At 42.3% G+C, this 15314-nt stretch overlaps 2 protein-coding genes across 3 annotated transcripts; one reads left to right on the plus strand and one right to left on the minus strand.

Moving 5' to 3' along the window:
- The first annotated feature begins 5286 nt into the window (after positions 1 to 5286).
- Positions 5287 to 13462, plus strand: gls2a (glutaminase 2a (liver, mitochondrial)). Its single transcript, XM_049755555.2, has 18 exons — positions 5287 to 5647; positions 5845 to 5926; positions 6824 to 6945; positions 7387 to 7516; positions 7638 to 7717; positions 7794 to 7957; positions 8500 to 8558; positions 10576 to 10608; positions 10683 to 10741; positions 10814 to 10880; positions 10943 to 10993; positions 11108 to 11284; positions 11364 to 11495; positions 11560 to 11652; positions 11728 to 11789; positions 11978 to 12054; positions 12187 to 12250; positions 12352 to 13462. The coding sequence occupies exons 1-18, from the start codon at positions 5445 to 5447 to the stop codon at positions 12506 to 12508; spliced, it is 1812 nt and encodes a 603-aa protein (XP_049611512.1). The 5' UTR covers positions 5287 to 5444; the 3' UTR covers positions 12509 to 13462.
- Positions 13108 to 15070, minus strand: spryd4 (SPRY domain containing 4). 2 transcript variants are annotated; one of them, XM_049755566.2, is made up of 2 exons: positions 14882 to 15070; positions 13108 to 14301 (listed from the first exon to the last, which is right to left on the minus strand). In XM_049755566.2, exons 1-2 carry the CDS (start codon positions 15012 to 15014, stop codon positions 13733 to 13735), a joined length of 702 nt encoding a protein of 233 aa, XP_049611523.1. In that variant the 5' UTR covers positions 15015 to 15070; the 3' UTR covers positions 13108 to 13732. The 2 variants fall into 2 exon arrangements, with proteins under 2 accessions (XP_049611523.1, XP_049611525.1); XM_049755568.2 differs by having other exon boundaries at positions 13108 to 14277; positions 14882 to 15062.
- Between the last annotated feature and the right edge of the window lie 244 nt (positions 15071 to 15314).

Raw genomic sequence — 15314 nt, forward strand, 5'->3', positions numbered from 1 at the left:
TTAGGGTTAGAGCTTGGGTTAGGGTTAGAGCTAGGGTTAGATCTAGGGTTAGGGTTAGTGTTAGAGCTAGGGTTAGAGCTAAGGTTAGGGTTAGAGCTAGGGTTAGAGCTAGGGTTAGGGTTAGAGCTAAGGTTAGGGTTAGGGTTAGAGCTAGGGTTAGAGTTAGGGTTAGAGCTAGGGTTAGGGGTTAGGGTTAGAGCTAGGGTTAGGGGTTAGGGTTAGGGCTAGGGTTAGAGCTAGGATTAGGGTTAGGGTTAGAGGGTTAGGGTTAGAGCTAGGGTTAGAGCTAGGGTTAACTCTAACCCTAGCTCTAACCCTAACCTTAGCTCTAACCCTAACCCTAGCTCTAACCCCAGCTCTAACCCTAACCCTAGCTCTAACCCTAACCCTAGCTCTAACCCTAACTCTAACCCTAGCTCTAACCCTAACCTTAGCTCTAACCCTAACTCTAACCCTAGCTCTAACCCTAACCCTAATCCTAACCCTAACCCTAGATCCAACCCTAGCTCTAACCCTAACTCTAACCCCAAACCCCTAACCCTAACCCGAGCTCTAACCCTAACTCTAACCGTAGCACTAACCCTAACCCTAACCTTAGCTCTAACCCTAACCCTAATCCTAGCTCTAACCCTAGCTCTAAACCTAACCCTAATCCTAACCCTAGCTCTAACCCTAGCTCTAACCCTAACCCAAGCTCTAACCCTAACCCAAGCTCTAACCCTAACTCTAACCCTAACCCCTAACCCTAGCTCTAACCCTAACCCTAACTCTAACCCTAACTCTAACCCTAACCCCTAACCCTAGCTCTAACCCTAACTCTAACCCTAGCTCTAACCCTAACCCTAGCTCTAACCCTAGCTCTAAGCCTAACCCTAATCCTAGCTCTAACCCTAGCTCTAACCCTAACACTAGCTCTAAACCTAACCCTAGCTCTAACCCTAACCCAAGCTCTAACCCTAACCCAAGCTCTAACCCTAACCCTAACTCTAACCCTAACCCCTAACCCTAACCCTAGCTCTAACCCTAACTCTAACCCTAACTCTAACCCTAACCCTAACTCTAACCCTAACCCCTAACTCTAACCCTAGCTCTAACCCTAACTCTAACCCTAGCCCTAACCCTACCCTAACCCTAGCTCCAACCCTAACCCAGGCTCTAACCCTAACCCTAGCTCTAACCCTAACCTAGCTCTAACCCTAACACTAACCCTAACCCTAGCTCTAATCCTAACCCTAGCTCAAACCCTAACCCTAGCTCTAACCCTAACCCCTAACCCTAGCTCTAACCCTAACTCTAACCCTAGCTCTAACCCTAACCCTAACCCTAACCTTAGCTCTAACCCTAGCTCTAAACCTAACCCTAATCCTAACTCTAACCCTAGCTCTAACCCTAATCCTAGCTCTAACCCTAACCCTAACCCCTAACCCTAGCTCTAACCCTAACCCCTAACCCTAGCTCTAACCCTAACTCTAGCTCTAACCCTAACCCCTAACCCTAGCTCTAACCCTAGCTCTAACCCTAGCTCTAACCCTAACCTTAGCTCTAACCCTAGCTCTTACCCTAACACTAACCCTAGATCTAACCCTAGCTCTAACCCTAACCCAAGCTCTAACCCTAACCCTAGCTCTAACCCTAACTCTAACCCTAACCTTAGCTCTAACCCTAGCTCTTACCCTAACACTAACCCTAGCTCTAACCCTAACCCTAACCTTAGCTCTAACCCTAGCTCTAACCCTAGCTCTAAGCCTAACCCTAATCCTAACTCTAACCCTAGCTCTAACCCTAACACTAGCTCTAAACCTAACCCTAGCTCTAGCTCTAACCCTAACCTTAGCTCTAACCCTAGCTCTAACCCTAGCTCTAAGCCTAACCCTAATCCTAACTCTAACCCTAGCTCCAACCCTAACACTAGCTCTAAACCTAACCTAGCTCTAACCCTAACCCTAGCTCTAATCCTAACCCTAGCTCAAACCCTAACCCTAGCTCTAACCCTAACCCCTAACCCTAGCTCTAACCCTAACTCTAACCCTAGCTCTAACCCTAACTCTAACCCTAGCTCTAACCCTAATCCTAGCTCTAACCCTAACCCTAACCCCTAACCCTAGCTCTAACCCTAACCCCTAACCCTAGCTCTAACCCTAACTCTAACCCTAGCTCTAACCCTAACCCCTAACCCTAGCTCTAACCCTAGCTCTAACCCTAACCCTACCCTAACCCTAGCTCCAACCCTAACCCTAACCCAGGCTCTAACCCTAACCCTAGCTCTAACCCTAACCTAGCTCTAACCCTAACACTAACCCTAACCCTAGCTCTAATCCTAACCCTAGCTCAAACCCTAACCCTAGCTCTAACCCTAACCCCTAACCCTAGCTCTAACCCTAACTCTAACCCTAGCTCTAACCCTAACTCTAACCCTAGCTCTAACCCTAATCCTAGCTCTAACCCTAACCCCTAACCCTAGCTCTAACCCTAACTCTAACCCTAGCTCTAACCCTAACCCCTAACCCTAGCTCTAACCCTAACCCTAACCTTAGCTCTAACCCTAGCTCTAACCCTAGCTCTAAGCCTAACCCTAATCCTAACTCTAACCCTAGCTCTAACCCTAACACTAGCTCTAAACCTAACCCTAGCTCTAACCCTAGCTCTAACCCTAACTCTAACCCTAGCTCTAACCCTAATCCTAGCTCTAACCCTAACCCCTAACCCTAGCTCTAACCCTAACCCCTAACCCTAGCTCTAACCCTAGCTCAAACCCTAACCCTAGCTCTAACCCTAACCCCTAACCCCTAACCCTAGCTCTAACCCTAACTCTAACCCTAGCTCTAACCCTAACCCTAACCTTAGCTCTAACCCTAGCTCTTAAACCTAATCCTAATCCTAACTCTAACCCTAGCTCTAACCCTAACACTAGCTCTAAACCTAACCCTAGCTCTATCCCTAGCTCTAACCCTAACCCTACCCTAACCCTAGCTCCAACCTTAACCCTAACCCAGGCTCTAACCCTAACCCTAGCTCTAACCCTACCTCAAACCCTAATCCTAGCTCTAACCCTAACCCTAATCCTAGCTCTAACCCTAACACTAACCCTAACCCTAACTCTAACCCTAGCTCTAACCCTAGCGCTAACCCTAACACTAACCCAAGCTCTAACCCTAACCCTAGCTCTAACCCTAACCCTAGCTCTAACCCTAACACTAACCCTAACTATAACCCTAGCTCTAACCCTAACACTAGCTCTAAACCTAATTCTAGCGCTAACCCTAAATTTAAACCTATCCCTAGCTCTAAGTGTATGGTTATATGGTTACACGAGCATATTTTCTATGATAAAAGGTTTTTGATCCCACTGAGATTCGAACCCGGGGCGCTGGGGTGAAAGCCCAGAGAACTAACCACTACCCTATGGAAGCCTTGCTCTCAGTGTATGGAACATGTATGGTTTTATGGATCAGCTCACAAGCGACTAGATCAGTGAAGACTCCACAGCAGATGTCATCACAACACGTTGTGTACACGAACACCTAGCAAAGTACAATTTAAAATGACACTTTCGAAGTACCCAAAGTTAAACTTACAAAAGAAAACCCATAACAAATAAAACTTACACAAGAAGAGCCCTAACGTGGCACTTGACAGCTGTCAGTGTCAAATGCAAAATGTAAACAAGGACCATGTGAAAATTAGGTCAATGCAATCTCCGGTTAGAATATGTTATTTTGTAGGTATTAACAAGTAGAATAGTTTTAAATTAGTCACAATTATTTAGGCAGATAATTATGGGATATTTTGGTACACTACACAAGGTAAAAAAAATAATAAAATAAATAAGAAAGTGTAGCGAACGATTTGGTGAACGATTCTTTTGAACAAATATTTTGAGTGAACCGATTCTAAAGATTCAGTTCACGAGAACTGGAATACACATCACTCGTACAAAGGAGTGCAAGCTATTGTAGACTGCCGGTAGAAATAGCCCACTGGTTAGTGACTCGGGCACTTGCTCGGCAAGACCTAGGTTCGATCCCAGGTGCGAAGAAATGCTTTTGTTGTGCAATTAAACCTTTATTTATTTATTCTCTTTTTTTTTTAACCTCGTGTAGTGTACCTACACATATTGTCATATAAAGCAGTTAACCAAATGTCTGATTTTTATGTTTTAATTGGCGAATATAAAAACAAGGAATAAGACGCCAGACACGTTTTAACATAAATGTTTATTAAAAATAATAATATTAAAAGCAAATTTCAAACCAGCAATCTAATGTGAAATTGCAGTAGATATATTGGATAACAATATTTAGGCGTATACACGTTATTTAAAAACGACTATAAGTGTTATACTACGATACAAGTGTTTACCAGCTCAGTGGCCTAAGAGGAGAGTGTCCGCCCTGAGATTGGGAGGTTGTGGGTTCAAACCCCTGCCGAGTCATACCAGTGACTATAACAATGGTACCCATTTCTTCCCTGCTTGGCACTCAGTGTAAGGGGTTGAAATGGGGCCCCCCCCTGCTGCTCACGATCATTGGGACTTTTGGCACTCAGTTCATGATCAGTTCATCCTCACGTTCTGCAGGAGCCTTATCATTGAATCAGGTGTGTTTAACGAGGGAAACTTGGAAAACATGGAGGAATGCGGACCTCGAGGACTGGACTTGGACACCCCTGGAGTATAGTATGTTGAGCACAACAAGAAAAAAAAATGGTCTCAGTGTTGTGTAATGAATTGAAGTATTAGCTACAATTCAGTTGACCTTCCTTAATCAGTAGCTATGGATGTACAGCAATATCAAAATAAATAAGTTTATAATAAAACTTGAATGCTCGTGTATTAAATTAATTGACAAACTTGAGAAAGAAGCCCTTTTTTGCAATAGTTATAGCTAGTTTTAGTCACTTTTATTGACTTGTAGTTTCATGTCATTTTGTTTTTTATCTTATTTTGTGAATTTTTTTCAATTTTATTTCATTAGTTTTTGTAATCTATAATAACCTTAGTGTGCTGATTTTCATTTAACAATGATGTGTAGACATGGATCCACTGATTACAAAACCGAAATAGAATGCAAACGTGCAAATATTTGCAACCCACATCTAAAATTGAGATTGTGTAATCATGACTCAAAATACTTCCCATTTTAGTCTGTCGTCAAACCTCGTGTATTTTGCAGTAGATAAAACTGCTGCTATAATATTTGACCAATCCGGATAATGCACGGTAGCTCAAAGTATATCCACTTGAGTCTCTGCAGCTGCTGTTGATTATTTACCCTGGCATCTCAACCATCACGCTGCGTGGCCCTGCCCCCTTACAGCAGCATGCAGTTGAAATAGCAGCTGCTTAGAACAAGCCAGAGCACTGGGTACAGTAGTCTGGATCAAGCACTTGATGGGAAGGGGGAGGGAAATCAACTCCTTCCAAGAATTAAGGCCTACTTATCACAATGCATTGCCTGAAAGCTCTGAGGACAGCCAACTTCCAACTATTTAAAAATGCCGGACTCACCACCAGAGTTGGAGCTGACAGCAGTGTTTTGTCCAAGACGCAGCTAGCTGTTTTTCTGCCCTGTCGGGTCACGGCATCACCACACACCCACAGAGCCCTTCATCAGCACACCGGTCCTGATGTGGGCCCGGGACATACCAAGTAGGTCATCACAGGGCACATTTATGTTGATATAAATGAACACTTTTTGGTGAAAGTAATTATATATATAATTACTTTATATATATATATATATATATATATATATACATATATATATATATATATACTACAATAGGCCATGCTTTTCATGCTCATATTGTTCAGGCTGTACTATATAATTTGTTTTGTGCGAATAGGTTGATGTCCAGTATGGAGGACCTTCTTTTCTACACCATCACCGACGGTAGGGAGATGATCCCCCTGTCGCAGTTCATATCAGTGAGTAAACAGCAACCTCACATTGGTTTGACTTTTCCGTCACGGACATTCTGTGACACGGACACAAGCACATGTTCCCCTGCTGCCACTTGTGTTTCCTAAACACACCTCTGACATCTGTGCCAACTAACTTCAGGAGACATTCTAGAGCCCAGTATAAAAATACATCTGCAGTTCAGCCAAAAGTCATGGGGTGTCAAAGGTTTTTTTTTTTTTTTTTTTCATGTGATAGCTATAGTGGCGATGACACGCAGGTAAAGGACACCACTACCAAATGGATTGAGCTAATTTCTCATTATACTGAAAGACATTTTAAAAGTATTTTTCCAAAGTGTCCAGTTGGACAAAGTGATGTTTTTGTGTATTCCTTACATTTATTGATCACATTATGTAAAATTAGATCTGGTGAACTTTGTGTCGACTTTCTTCCTTAATGGAACATTCTGGATACCTTGGAGAAGAGACCCTTATGTACACAGTTGGTTTGCTCACGCTCTTCGGATGACTGGATGTGTTTGTAGAAGTGATGCGGGTCGAAATAGTTAGTTCAACTCGGTGAGATTGCGCACAGACAGCAAACAATTGGCATCAGTGGTTGCAAAGACGCACGTTTGTTCTTGTCCTTTTGTATAAAATCTGTTGCTGCAAGAGTAACTAATGCCCCTTGACCACTCCACTCATGCTATGCCAGCTGAGCGAATCTCACACTATAACTAACTAACTGACGAACTGACGAACTGACGAACTAAGTAACTAACTAACTACCTAAATAAATAAATAAATAAATAAATAAATAAATAAATAAATAAATAAATAAATAAATAAATAAATGATATTTCTGAATGTAGTATGTATAACACATATAACAAGACAACTCTTCTTTTTTGGTCTGTATAGGCTTTGCGAAAAACAGGTCTGTGGACCTCTGACCCTCGACTACGTGACTGCATGCGTCAGATTCGCCAGTTCACACTTGACACCCTGGAGCCTGCCATGATGAACAAAACGCTCTTTAGAAGGTATTTAAAGTGTCTTGGCTCTACTGCAATGCGCTCACGTGCTTCTCTCACTTTGAACCTGTCGGTCATTCCGAGAATATGAAAGGATGAGTAAAGTTGCTGGGCTTTCTAGGTTCTGAAGGTGATATTTAGGAAACGCTTGTGCTATTTGACGAGCAGAGACTGACAGAGACAGGCGTTTTGAGGTAACAGCTGTCACCAGAAACTTTTCATATGCTCAATGGCCTCACAGAAAGGCTGAGATCCATTACGTAACCACGCTCAACACTTCCATGTGCTAACAGATTGCTTCCCAACAAATGGAGAGAGAGAGAGAGAGAGAGAGAGAGAGAGAGAGAGAGAGAGAGAGAGAGAGAGAGAGAGAGAGAGAGAGAGAGAGAGAGAGAGAGAGAGAGAGAGAGAGAGAGAGAACTTAACTTCAACTCTCTAATCCTTCTGCAGGTGTGTAGGTAACAACGTGATGCTGCTGACTAAGGCTTTCCGAAAAATGTTCATCATCCCAGACTTTCAAGTGTTCACTCAGAAGATCAATGAAATGTATGACAGTGCACAGCGTCAAGATGGAGGACAAGTAAGTAATAGACGACATTTTTAGTACAGCTATCATTAGGAAAATTGTACATGTGTATCTAATGTAGCTAACATGCCAGCTAACAGGAAGGATGCACGTCATTACTCATGTCTTCACACAGGTCGCTAATTACATTCCTCAACTTGCAAAATTCAGCCCTGACCTTTGGGGAGCATCTCTGTGCACCATCGATGGACAAAGGTAACCATCTTCTTTCATCAAATACATGAATCTAGTTGAAAATTATTCAGCACATGCTTAATTCTTCCGTGTACAGGCACTCAGTGGGTGACACCAAGGTTCCCTTCTGTCTACAGTCGTGTGTCAAGCCACTGGAGTATGCCATTGCTGTACACGAATTGGGCAGCGAACACGTCCACCGGTTTGTGGGCAAAGAGCCCAGTGGATTCAGGTTCAACAAACTGTCGCTGAATAAGGAGGGTAAACCAGATTTTATGCTCATTATTCTTTTTTACTTGAAAAACTGAAGCTGTATATGCAACTATATTCAGTTTAGTGCACCATCTGGCGTTGGTTTCCACTGTGGAGAGTATTTGCCATCTCGTCAAATTCGTACTTTTTGTGCATAATTTTCAAGATTTAATATCAAAGATCATCAGACAAATGTACAAGTATTTTGCTCTTTTGTTATAAATCATCATCTAGAAACTGCCTTTTATTTGTTTATTTGTTCACATTATCTTTGTCGGATTTTGATATTTGTTTGATGATCTAAAATATTACACAGGAAAAACTATGCAACATTAGTCTGTATTCCCTGACAATTTATGACAATGTAAACATGCTCTAAAATGTACTACCAAACAGTACAACCCCCCCCCCCAAAAAAAAAAAAAAATTAAACCAGGTCATACAACTTTTGTTTTGCTAGATCCTGACCCATTACAACACATCTTGTGATAAGTGGTTACGAAGTAAATCTTTGAGGACGAACTGATAACATGCTGCCATTTGTTGTGCAGATAGACCACACAATCCAATGGTGAATGCTGGAGCTATCGTTATCAGTTCTTTAATAAAGGTAAACATTGCATGCCTGTCACCAGTAGGTTAAGTTTTCTTTTTTTTTTTTTTTTTTTTTTTTTAGAAAATGCACCCTGGCCTTAACTTCTACTGTGCTGTTTAACACTTTCAATTACAGGCATTGATATGATTATATAATTACCTTTGGTGCAATGGCGATCTGATTTCTTATGAAACATGAGTATTTTTGGTGACTATTTTTCTAACCCGGATGTAAGACGCCTGGTTGGGCGTGTATTTAGTATGCAGTAAAGCAGTAGCTCCTCACATTATGACGTCATACAGTGAGGTTCCGGTTATTTCTTTGGATTGGGCGGGGCTGTTGTTTAGAAAGGAGGAATGAGCAGGAATGCTTCAAGATGAGTGAAGGGAGAGAAACGACACTGGTAGTGTTTTTGGTGAGGAATAGCATAAGTTAAATGTGGTCTTCATTCTGTTTTCATCCTGAAAATTCTGAAAAGCAAGCTGCAATTGAACCCGATGACCTAGTTGTTCATATCAGATAGATTTCTAAACCAAAAACTGTCTGCAAAGCCATCTTATTTGTATTTGTCTTGGCAAAGAGTCAGCAAACACCCACACAATCTCTTCTGGCCAGTCAGTTGTTGCAGATGCTGAACTTTGACCGTCACTTTTTAACTTGATGGACGACAAACTTACCTGTGGGCACAGAAAAACATTGCGTGTATTTGTTCCACTATTTACGTTCACAGCTGACAAAAGTTAACTTTGGGTCAGTTGTGAGGTCTGTGTGGGAGAGGGGGGGGGGGCGTGGTGCTGCAGACCAATCGGAGCATCCACAGCAGTCGCGCCCTTGTCAGTTATGTAAATTTAAGTGGTTGTATAAGGTGTCATATAAGGTAGAAAAAATGTTTAACTTCTGTCAAGTCAAGTTTATTTGTATAGCCCTAAATCACAAACAGTCTCAAAGGGCTTCACATAGCCAAAAATTGACAATTATTCTCAAAGCATCCCCTGATCTTAAGCTCCCAAAGCTTATGCTTAAGCTTATGCACTATGTACTGAATATTTAACTGAGGTGTACCAGGCAGCAGTTAATAAATATGACGTGAAAATTATGACGTCATGTCACCAGTCAAAGTACGCAAACACTGCCATCTATAGGACTGCTATACATCTTTGTTTCACTAGAACAGTGTTTCCCAACCATCTGTGTCGCGGGAAATTGTCCAACATTAAATACCGAGCGCATTATAAACAGGATCGCCAAACCACAGGTCAGTTAGTGCAAGGCCTGGTCAGCCGCTTGCTAATCGTGCATGCATGGAAAATCGGAGAATCTTGAGATTTCATGTTGTGGCATTGGCACATACTCAGTTTATGTGTGGGTTGCTGTTAGTGTTGGCTCGTGAGTGAACAATTCGTTCAAAAGAACGATTTTTTCAGTGAACGAGAGTGAACGAATCACTTCCTAAAGTGATTTGTTCTTTCTTCAGTTAATATATGACTTCAACCAGTAGGTGCTGGTAATGCGCATTGAAGCTGGTGTCACCTCGCCGTAAATCAAAACGAAGAAGAAAATGACGTAACTTCCCGTTATTAGGTACACTTGAAAATGGCGGTGTACCTAATGGAGTGTCCGTGTGATTCCCTCGTTAAGTGCAGGTGCGTGAAAACTTTTAGCTCCTTTTGAACGTGAAAATGACCAAAACTTATCACGCAGGTGCACTGAATGAGGGACTCTTGGAAAACATGTTGGAACGCGGCCCCGAGGACTAAAGCTTGACACCTGTGACCTTTGACCATGATATTTCCCTAATAAACCTTCTGCCCTCTGGGAAGAGGTACAGGAGCCTGCGCTCCCGCACCACTAGACTCGCCAACAGCTTCTTTCTCCAGGCTGTTAGGACCCTGAACTCGCTACCCGCTTTTTGTTAGTGGTGTGCCTCGAGATTTTTTCCAATGAAAAGGTGTGCCGTGAATGAAAAAAGGTTGGGAAACACTGCACTAGAAGAAAGTTTTTACGTTTGTCTTTTTTGTTTGTTTCTTTACAGCCTGATTCCAAGACAGCAGAGAGATTCGACTATGTGAGCAAAGTGTTTTTAGTTTCATTCACTGTGTTTCCACTTCCCGGAATGTCATCTGCTCACATCGTTTGCAGGTAATGGACATTTTGAAGCGTACAGCGGGATCAGAGTATGTTGGCTTCAGCAATGCAACGTGAGTATCAGGATTACCTGCTAGCATTTTATTATTATTATTATTATTATTATCGTTGTAATGTGCTCACAGGTTCCAATCAGAACGGGCGACGGGCGATCGGAATTATGCAATTGGTTATTACCTCAAGGAAAAAAAGGTAAGTTTGCTAAATTTGTTGCTTTTGTTTCCGAATGAATTTCTATTTTTTTATACTTGCAGTGCTTTCCCGAGAACGCTGACATGATTGATGCCCTCGACTTCTACTTTCAGGTGAACGTACTTCCGACTCGTATAGTGACTGTTGCCATATTAAATCAAATGTATTGATTTTGAAGAGCTAAGTCTCAATGGACCGATACATACTGTGAGTTCTTTGCATCCCAGCTGTGCTCCATCGAGATGACGTGCGAGTCGGGCAGCGTCATGGCGGCCACGCTGGCCAACGGCGGCATTTGTCCAATCACTGGCGAGCACGTGCTGAGTACAGATGCGGTTCGGAACACGCTGAGTCTCATGCATTCCTGCGGGATGTACGACTTCTCCGGACAGTTTGCCTTCCATGTGAGACACTCTTTCAAAGGGCTCACCCACAAGAGTTGTTTCTTTTCCGTAGATGGGGCTTGTTTTTTGTTCTCTGCAGGTGGGCTTGCCTGCTAAATCTGGGGTTTCGGGTGCCGTGCTCCTGGTGGTCCCCAATGTCATGGGTATGATGTGTTGGTCTCCCTCGTTGGATCGTCTGGGGAACAGCGTGCGAGGCATTCATTTCTGCCAGGTACATTGCAGATTTATCCATGGTCCTCCAAAAAAGTGATCAAGTCAAATATTTGTTTCGTAAGGAGCTGGTGTCTTATTTTAACTTCCACAATTACGACAACCTGAGACACTTCACCAAGAAGCACGACCCCAGAAAAGGCTTAGGTGATGAGCCGGTGAGTTCGCAGCCAGATTGCGTCTGGTCGCAAAATCAAAGCGTCTTCATCTTCATTTCCCTGTCCATCCTTTAGAACCAGTCCATTGTAAACTTGATGTTTGCGGCCTACAGCGGTGATGTCTCTGCTCTAAGGAGGTACCAGAAGGGTTCTTAATTTTTCCTTTAAAAAAAAAAAAAAAAAAAAACGTTTTGGAACCCTTTTATTTCAGGAAGAAAAATGTGTTTTGTTTCTCAATTTCAGCTTGACCTAAAATAAACTTTATATTGAGTTTTTCCTGGCAAAGAAAGTCAGTGTTTGTGTCCCATCTCTTCTTTACCTGCAGGTTTGCTCTTTCTACTTTGGACATGGATCAGAGAGACTACGACTCTCGGACAGCTCTCCACGTTGCTGCCTCAGAAGGTGACTCACTTTTAGTCTATCCATCCATTTTCTATACTACTTGCCCCCTGGTCAAGGGTAACTCACAGCTTACTAGTCTGCGCAGGGTAACTAGTCTCTTATCTGACACTTCCACAAACATTCTTCTTCTAGGTCACATAGAAGCTGTGATCTTCCTCACTGATGAATGTAAAGTGAATCCTTACATCAAAGACAGGTAGCTACAATTTACAATGTACTGTGCATTCATTGGTGTGATATTCAAGAAAAGCCATCACCCAAAGATTTTTGGTCTTCTGGCATGGTGCTCATTGGCAGATGGGGGAACACACCTCTGGATGACGCCAGGCAGTTTGATCATCACGTCATCGCCACCATTCTGCAGCAGTACCAGCTTGCGTACAGCGGCGGGGAGTCAGCCGGCTTCAAGGAGGAGCAGAAGACCACCATGGACACACTGAACATCATCAACTGAGGGACCGGACCAGGATCAAAAGTAAAGCACTTGAAAGGAAGCGGCAGGGTGACTCAGATACGGGATGAATGTTGGATTTTAGATGTAATTTGGGCAATTTATGTACATTTTGCGGTCAGATTATTAGGTACACTTGGGCACACAAAAGATCCATGAAAGCGTTGTGGATCATGGAAAGTGTAGTATAGAGTAACGTTGCACAATATTTTATGGTACTGTGGAGGAAGATTTAATTTCATTTGTGATATAACACTTAGAAGTTTACGTGCTGTATATACTAATTTTAGGAGTTGAGTTTGTTTCAATAGCGATTAAAAGCCAATTCCATTCAGGTACTTTTATTTGTCCTCTCTGAATAGGTAATATAAATCTCAACTTGACAACATTTGTGATTTTCTGTAAGAGCTATTACATGTAAAGAAGCTCAGGATAAGGAATAATATTCAGGACTTCTGTTACGCACACATTGTTACTTCAAACATTTTTAGTAGCTTCGTTCAAGCTAAGTTTCATTGAAGTGTGGCAGAAGACAAAATCCTTCATGTGGTTCTCTTGTATAAAAATGTCACAATGATGTGAAGAAAACAAAATTGAAGTGATGAAGTGATGCTCTTTTAATAAACAATATACAATATTAACATAACCGTGTGTGTAGCACCAGAAAAGTTGATCAACGCATGGCCTGATCAACATTAACAAGCTGCGTCAAAATTGATTTGACAAGCCTCACTTGTAAACACTAATATATGAGACAGCATTAGATAATTACAGAATTAATTTATGGACACAAGTAAGGAATTAACAAAATTGGCTCTTGAAAGGAGACTTAATAATGTTGGATATTATCCTGACTAACAATCCTATTTCATGCAAGCACAGCGCTCTTGACTTACAAGTGCCCCAAGTTACTTTTTTTTTTTACTTATTGGCAGAGGTAGATAACCTCGCCCCCCCCAAGAAAAAAAATCTTAGCCCCATCAGTGCTTACAAGCAGTTTCTTAGTCAATGATACATAACCCAAAAATTTAATGAGCAAGCTTCTGATCCGCTGACTAAGTGAACCGAGAAGCAAAATTGGACGATTAAGGCACTATAATGTCTTTGCGTGTCAGCGAGGTGAGCTATCAAGTTAGCATGCATGTCAGCTTAACACGCAGCAAAATGCTTCAATGGGACACTTTTCGTTGAAATCACCCAAATCAGTCCTTTGCAAGCCTAATTACGCTATCCCTCGAGACCCTCCGGCTCTGTCAAACCCGAGTGCGTGAGCAGCTCCCCGTCCCAAAGTCCAAACGCAGGGCAGAGGGGAATCTTGAAGCGCCCCCTAATGAAATGAACGATCTTTCGTTTCTCAATGTCGACCAGCCCCAGAGTGCCCGCTTCGAAGTCCAGCAAGATGCCCACACGGTCCGCTTTGCCCACCAAGGTGACGGGAACGATCTTATTGTTGGTCATGGCAAACCACTTGCGCTGAGCATAGCCAAACACCCATGAAGAGCTGCTGGTACCCACGCAGTCGTCACGGGACATCAGCGCTTCGGCCACGCCCACGCGAAACTCCTGGGACCTTTTGACCGTCACCTCCCAGTAGTGGCGCCCGCCGGTGATCTTCTCGTCGCCAAACACCACGGCCCAGTCACGAAAACGCTCGGGGTTGTCTTGCGTGTGGCTGGGGTCCAGACCCAGCATGCGATAAATGACGCCTGTGTCTTTCTTGAAGAGGTCCAGACTGCTGTGAGCTGTCTTCTCATCAAGGCGGAACTGCAGATCTGCAAATTTGCTTTTACTATTTGCTTTGGGCAACAGAAATTATTTGTCAAATATTTTTTACATGAACTCTTTTGTTTGTTTGAAGTTAAAAACATGTTTTCGTTCTGCCTGTTAGTAAATCAAACCCTGAATCAAAACGTATTAATTATTATTATCATCGTCTTCATTATTATCATATTTATAACTATTAACCTGGTGAAGATAACCTTAGGCACATGAGAAAAAACGAGGGCATATTCTGACTCAACGCTATAAATCACCTAGAAAAGTTAATTTGCATCTTTGATAAAAAAATAATCGTAATAATCTGTTGACCAGTGTAAACCTTCTTTTTTGTATTAGAACGAATAATATACTCGTCTGAATTCACAATCCACGTAAATTTATTTTCTAATCTACAGAACTAAACAATAAACAAAAGGAAAATATATTTTAAATGCGTCGTTTTGAATCAGAATAAAAGTTTTACGCATCAGGTTGGGATTAAAAGTTAAAACTTTGCAAAGTTATCCAAGGCGCTGTGCAGTCTCCTAATACTTCCGTCGCGTTCGAGCGTGAAAAACATGAGCGCCTACTGTGTGCAATTTTAAAATGTTCACTTACTGTTTGCAGGCGACGTAATGAATAGTCTTTTCGCCGTCCAGAGAACAATTTTTGGTCTTTGTCTCGCTGCGAAAAAGTTGACAGTTCGTCCGGCCAGACAACACAATCGAGCAACGCTGCCCGGTAACGCCATGTTTACTTGCTCACGCGCTCCCTTCGCTTCCGTTTTTCTCGCTTACCCAAACCAAGACTAATTGACGTTATCGCCCTCTGCAGGCACGGAGGAAAGTATCCAACAGCACCATGGACAGCGACATTGCAAAATACGTGGCGTCAATTATTGCAGTCCGGAAGTTCCAAAACATAAGAACGGAACGTGCGCTAAATAATGAAATTCGTCGTATGTATAGTAAACTAAAATTCATTAAATAAATAAATAAATAAATAAATAAATAAATAAATAAATAAATAAATAAATAAACAAACATTGCTA

Source organism: Syngnathus scovelli, chromosome 2 (genome assembly GCF_024217435.2).
Source record: "Syngnathus scovelli strain Florida chromosome 2, RoL_Ssco_1.2, whole genome shotgun sequence".
Taxonomy (NCBI): domain Eukaryota; kingdom Metazoa; phylum Chordata; class Actinopteri; order Syngnathiformes; family Syngnathidae; genus Syngnathus; species Syngnathus scovelli.

What these genes read in the sequence shown, in the direction of transcription:
- gls2a (XM_049755555.2), top strand. Translation starts at nt 5,445, where the DNA reads ATGCATTGCCTGAAAGCTCTGAGGACAGCCAACTTCCAACTATTTAAA. An exon ending in ATTACCTCAAGGAAAAAAAG is followed by an intron (nt 10,881 to 10,942) that starts GTAAGTTTGCTA and finishes TTATACTTGCAG; the next exon opens with TGCTTTCCCGAGAACGCTGA. An exon ending in AAGGCTTAGGTGATGAGCCG is followed by an intron (nt 11,653 to 11,727) that starts GTGAGTTCGCAG and finishes TCCATCCTTTAG; the next exon opens with AACCAGTCCATTGTAAACTT.
- spryd4 (XM_049755566.2), bottom strand. Translation starts at nt 15,014, where the DNA reads ATGGCGTTACCGGGCAGCGTTGCTCGATTGTGTTGTCTGGCCGGACGA. An exon ending in CATTACGTCGCCTGCAAACA is followed by an intron (nt 14,302 to 14,881) that starts GTAAGTGAACAT and finishes TGTTGCCCAAAG; the next exon opens with CAAATAGTAAAAGCAAATTT.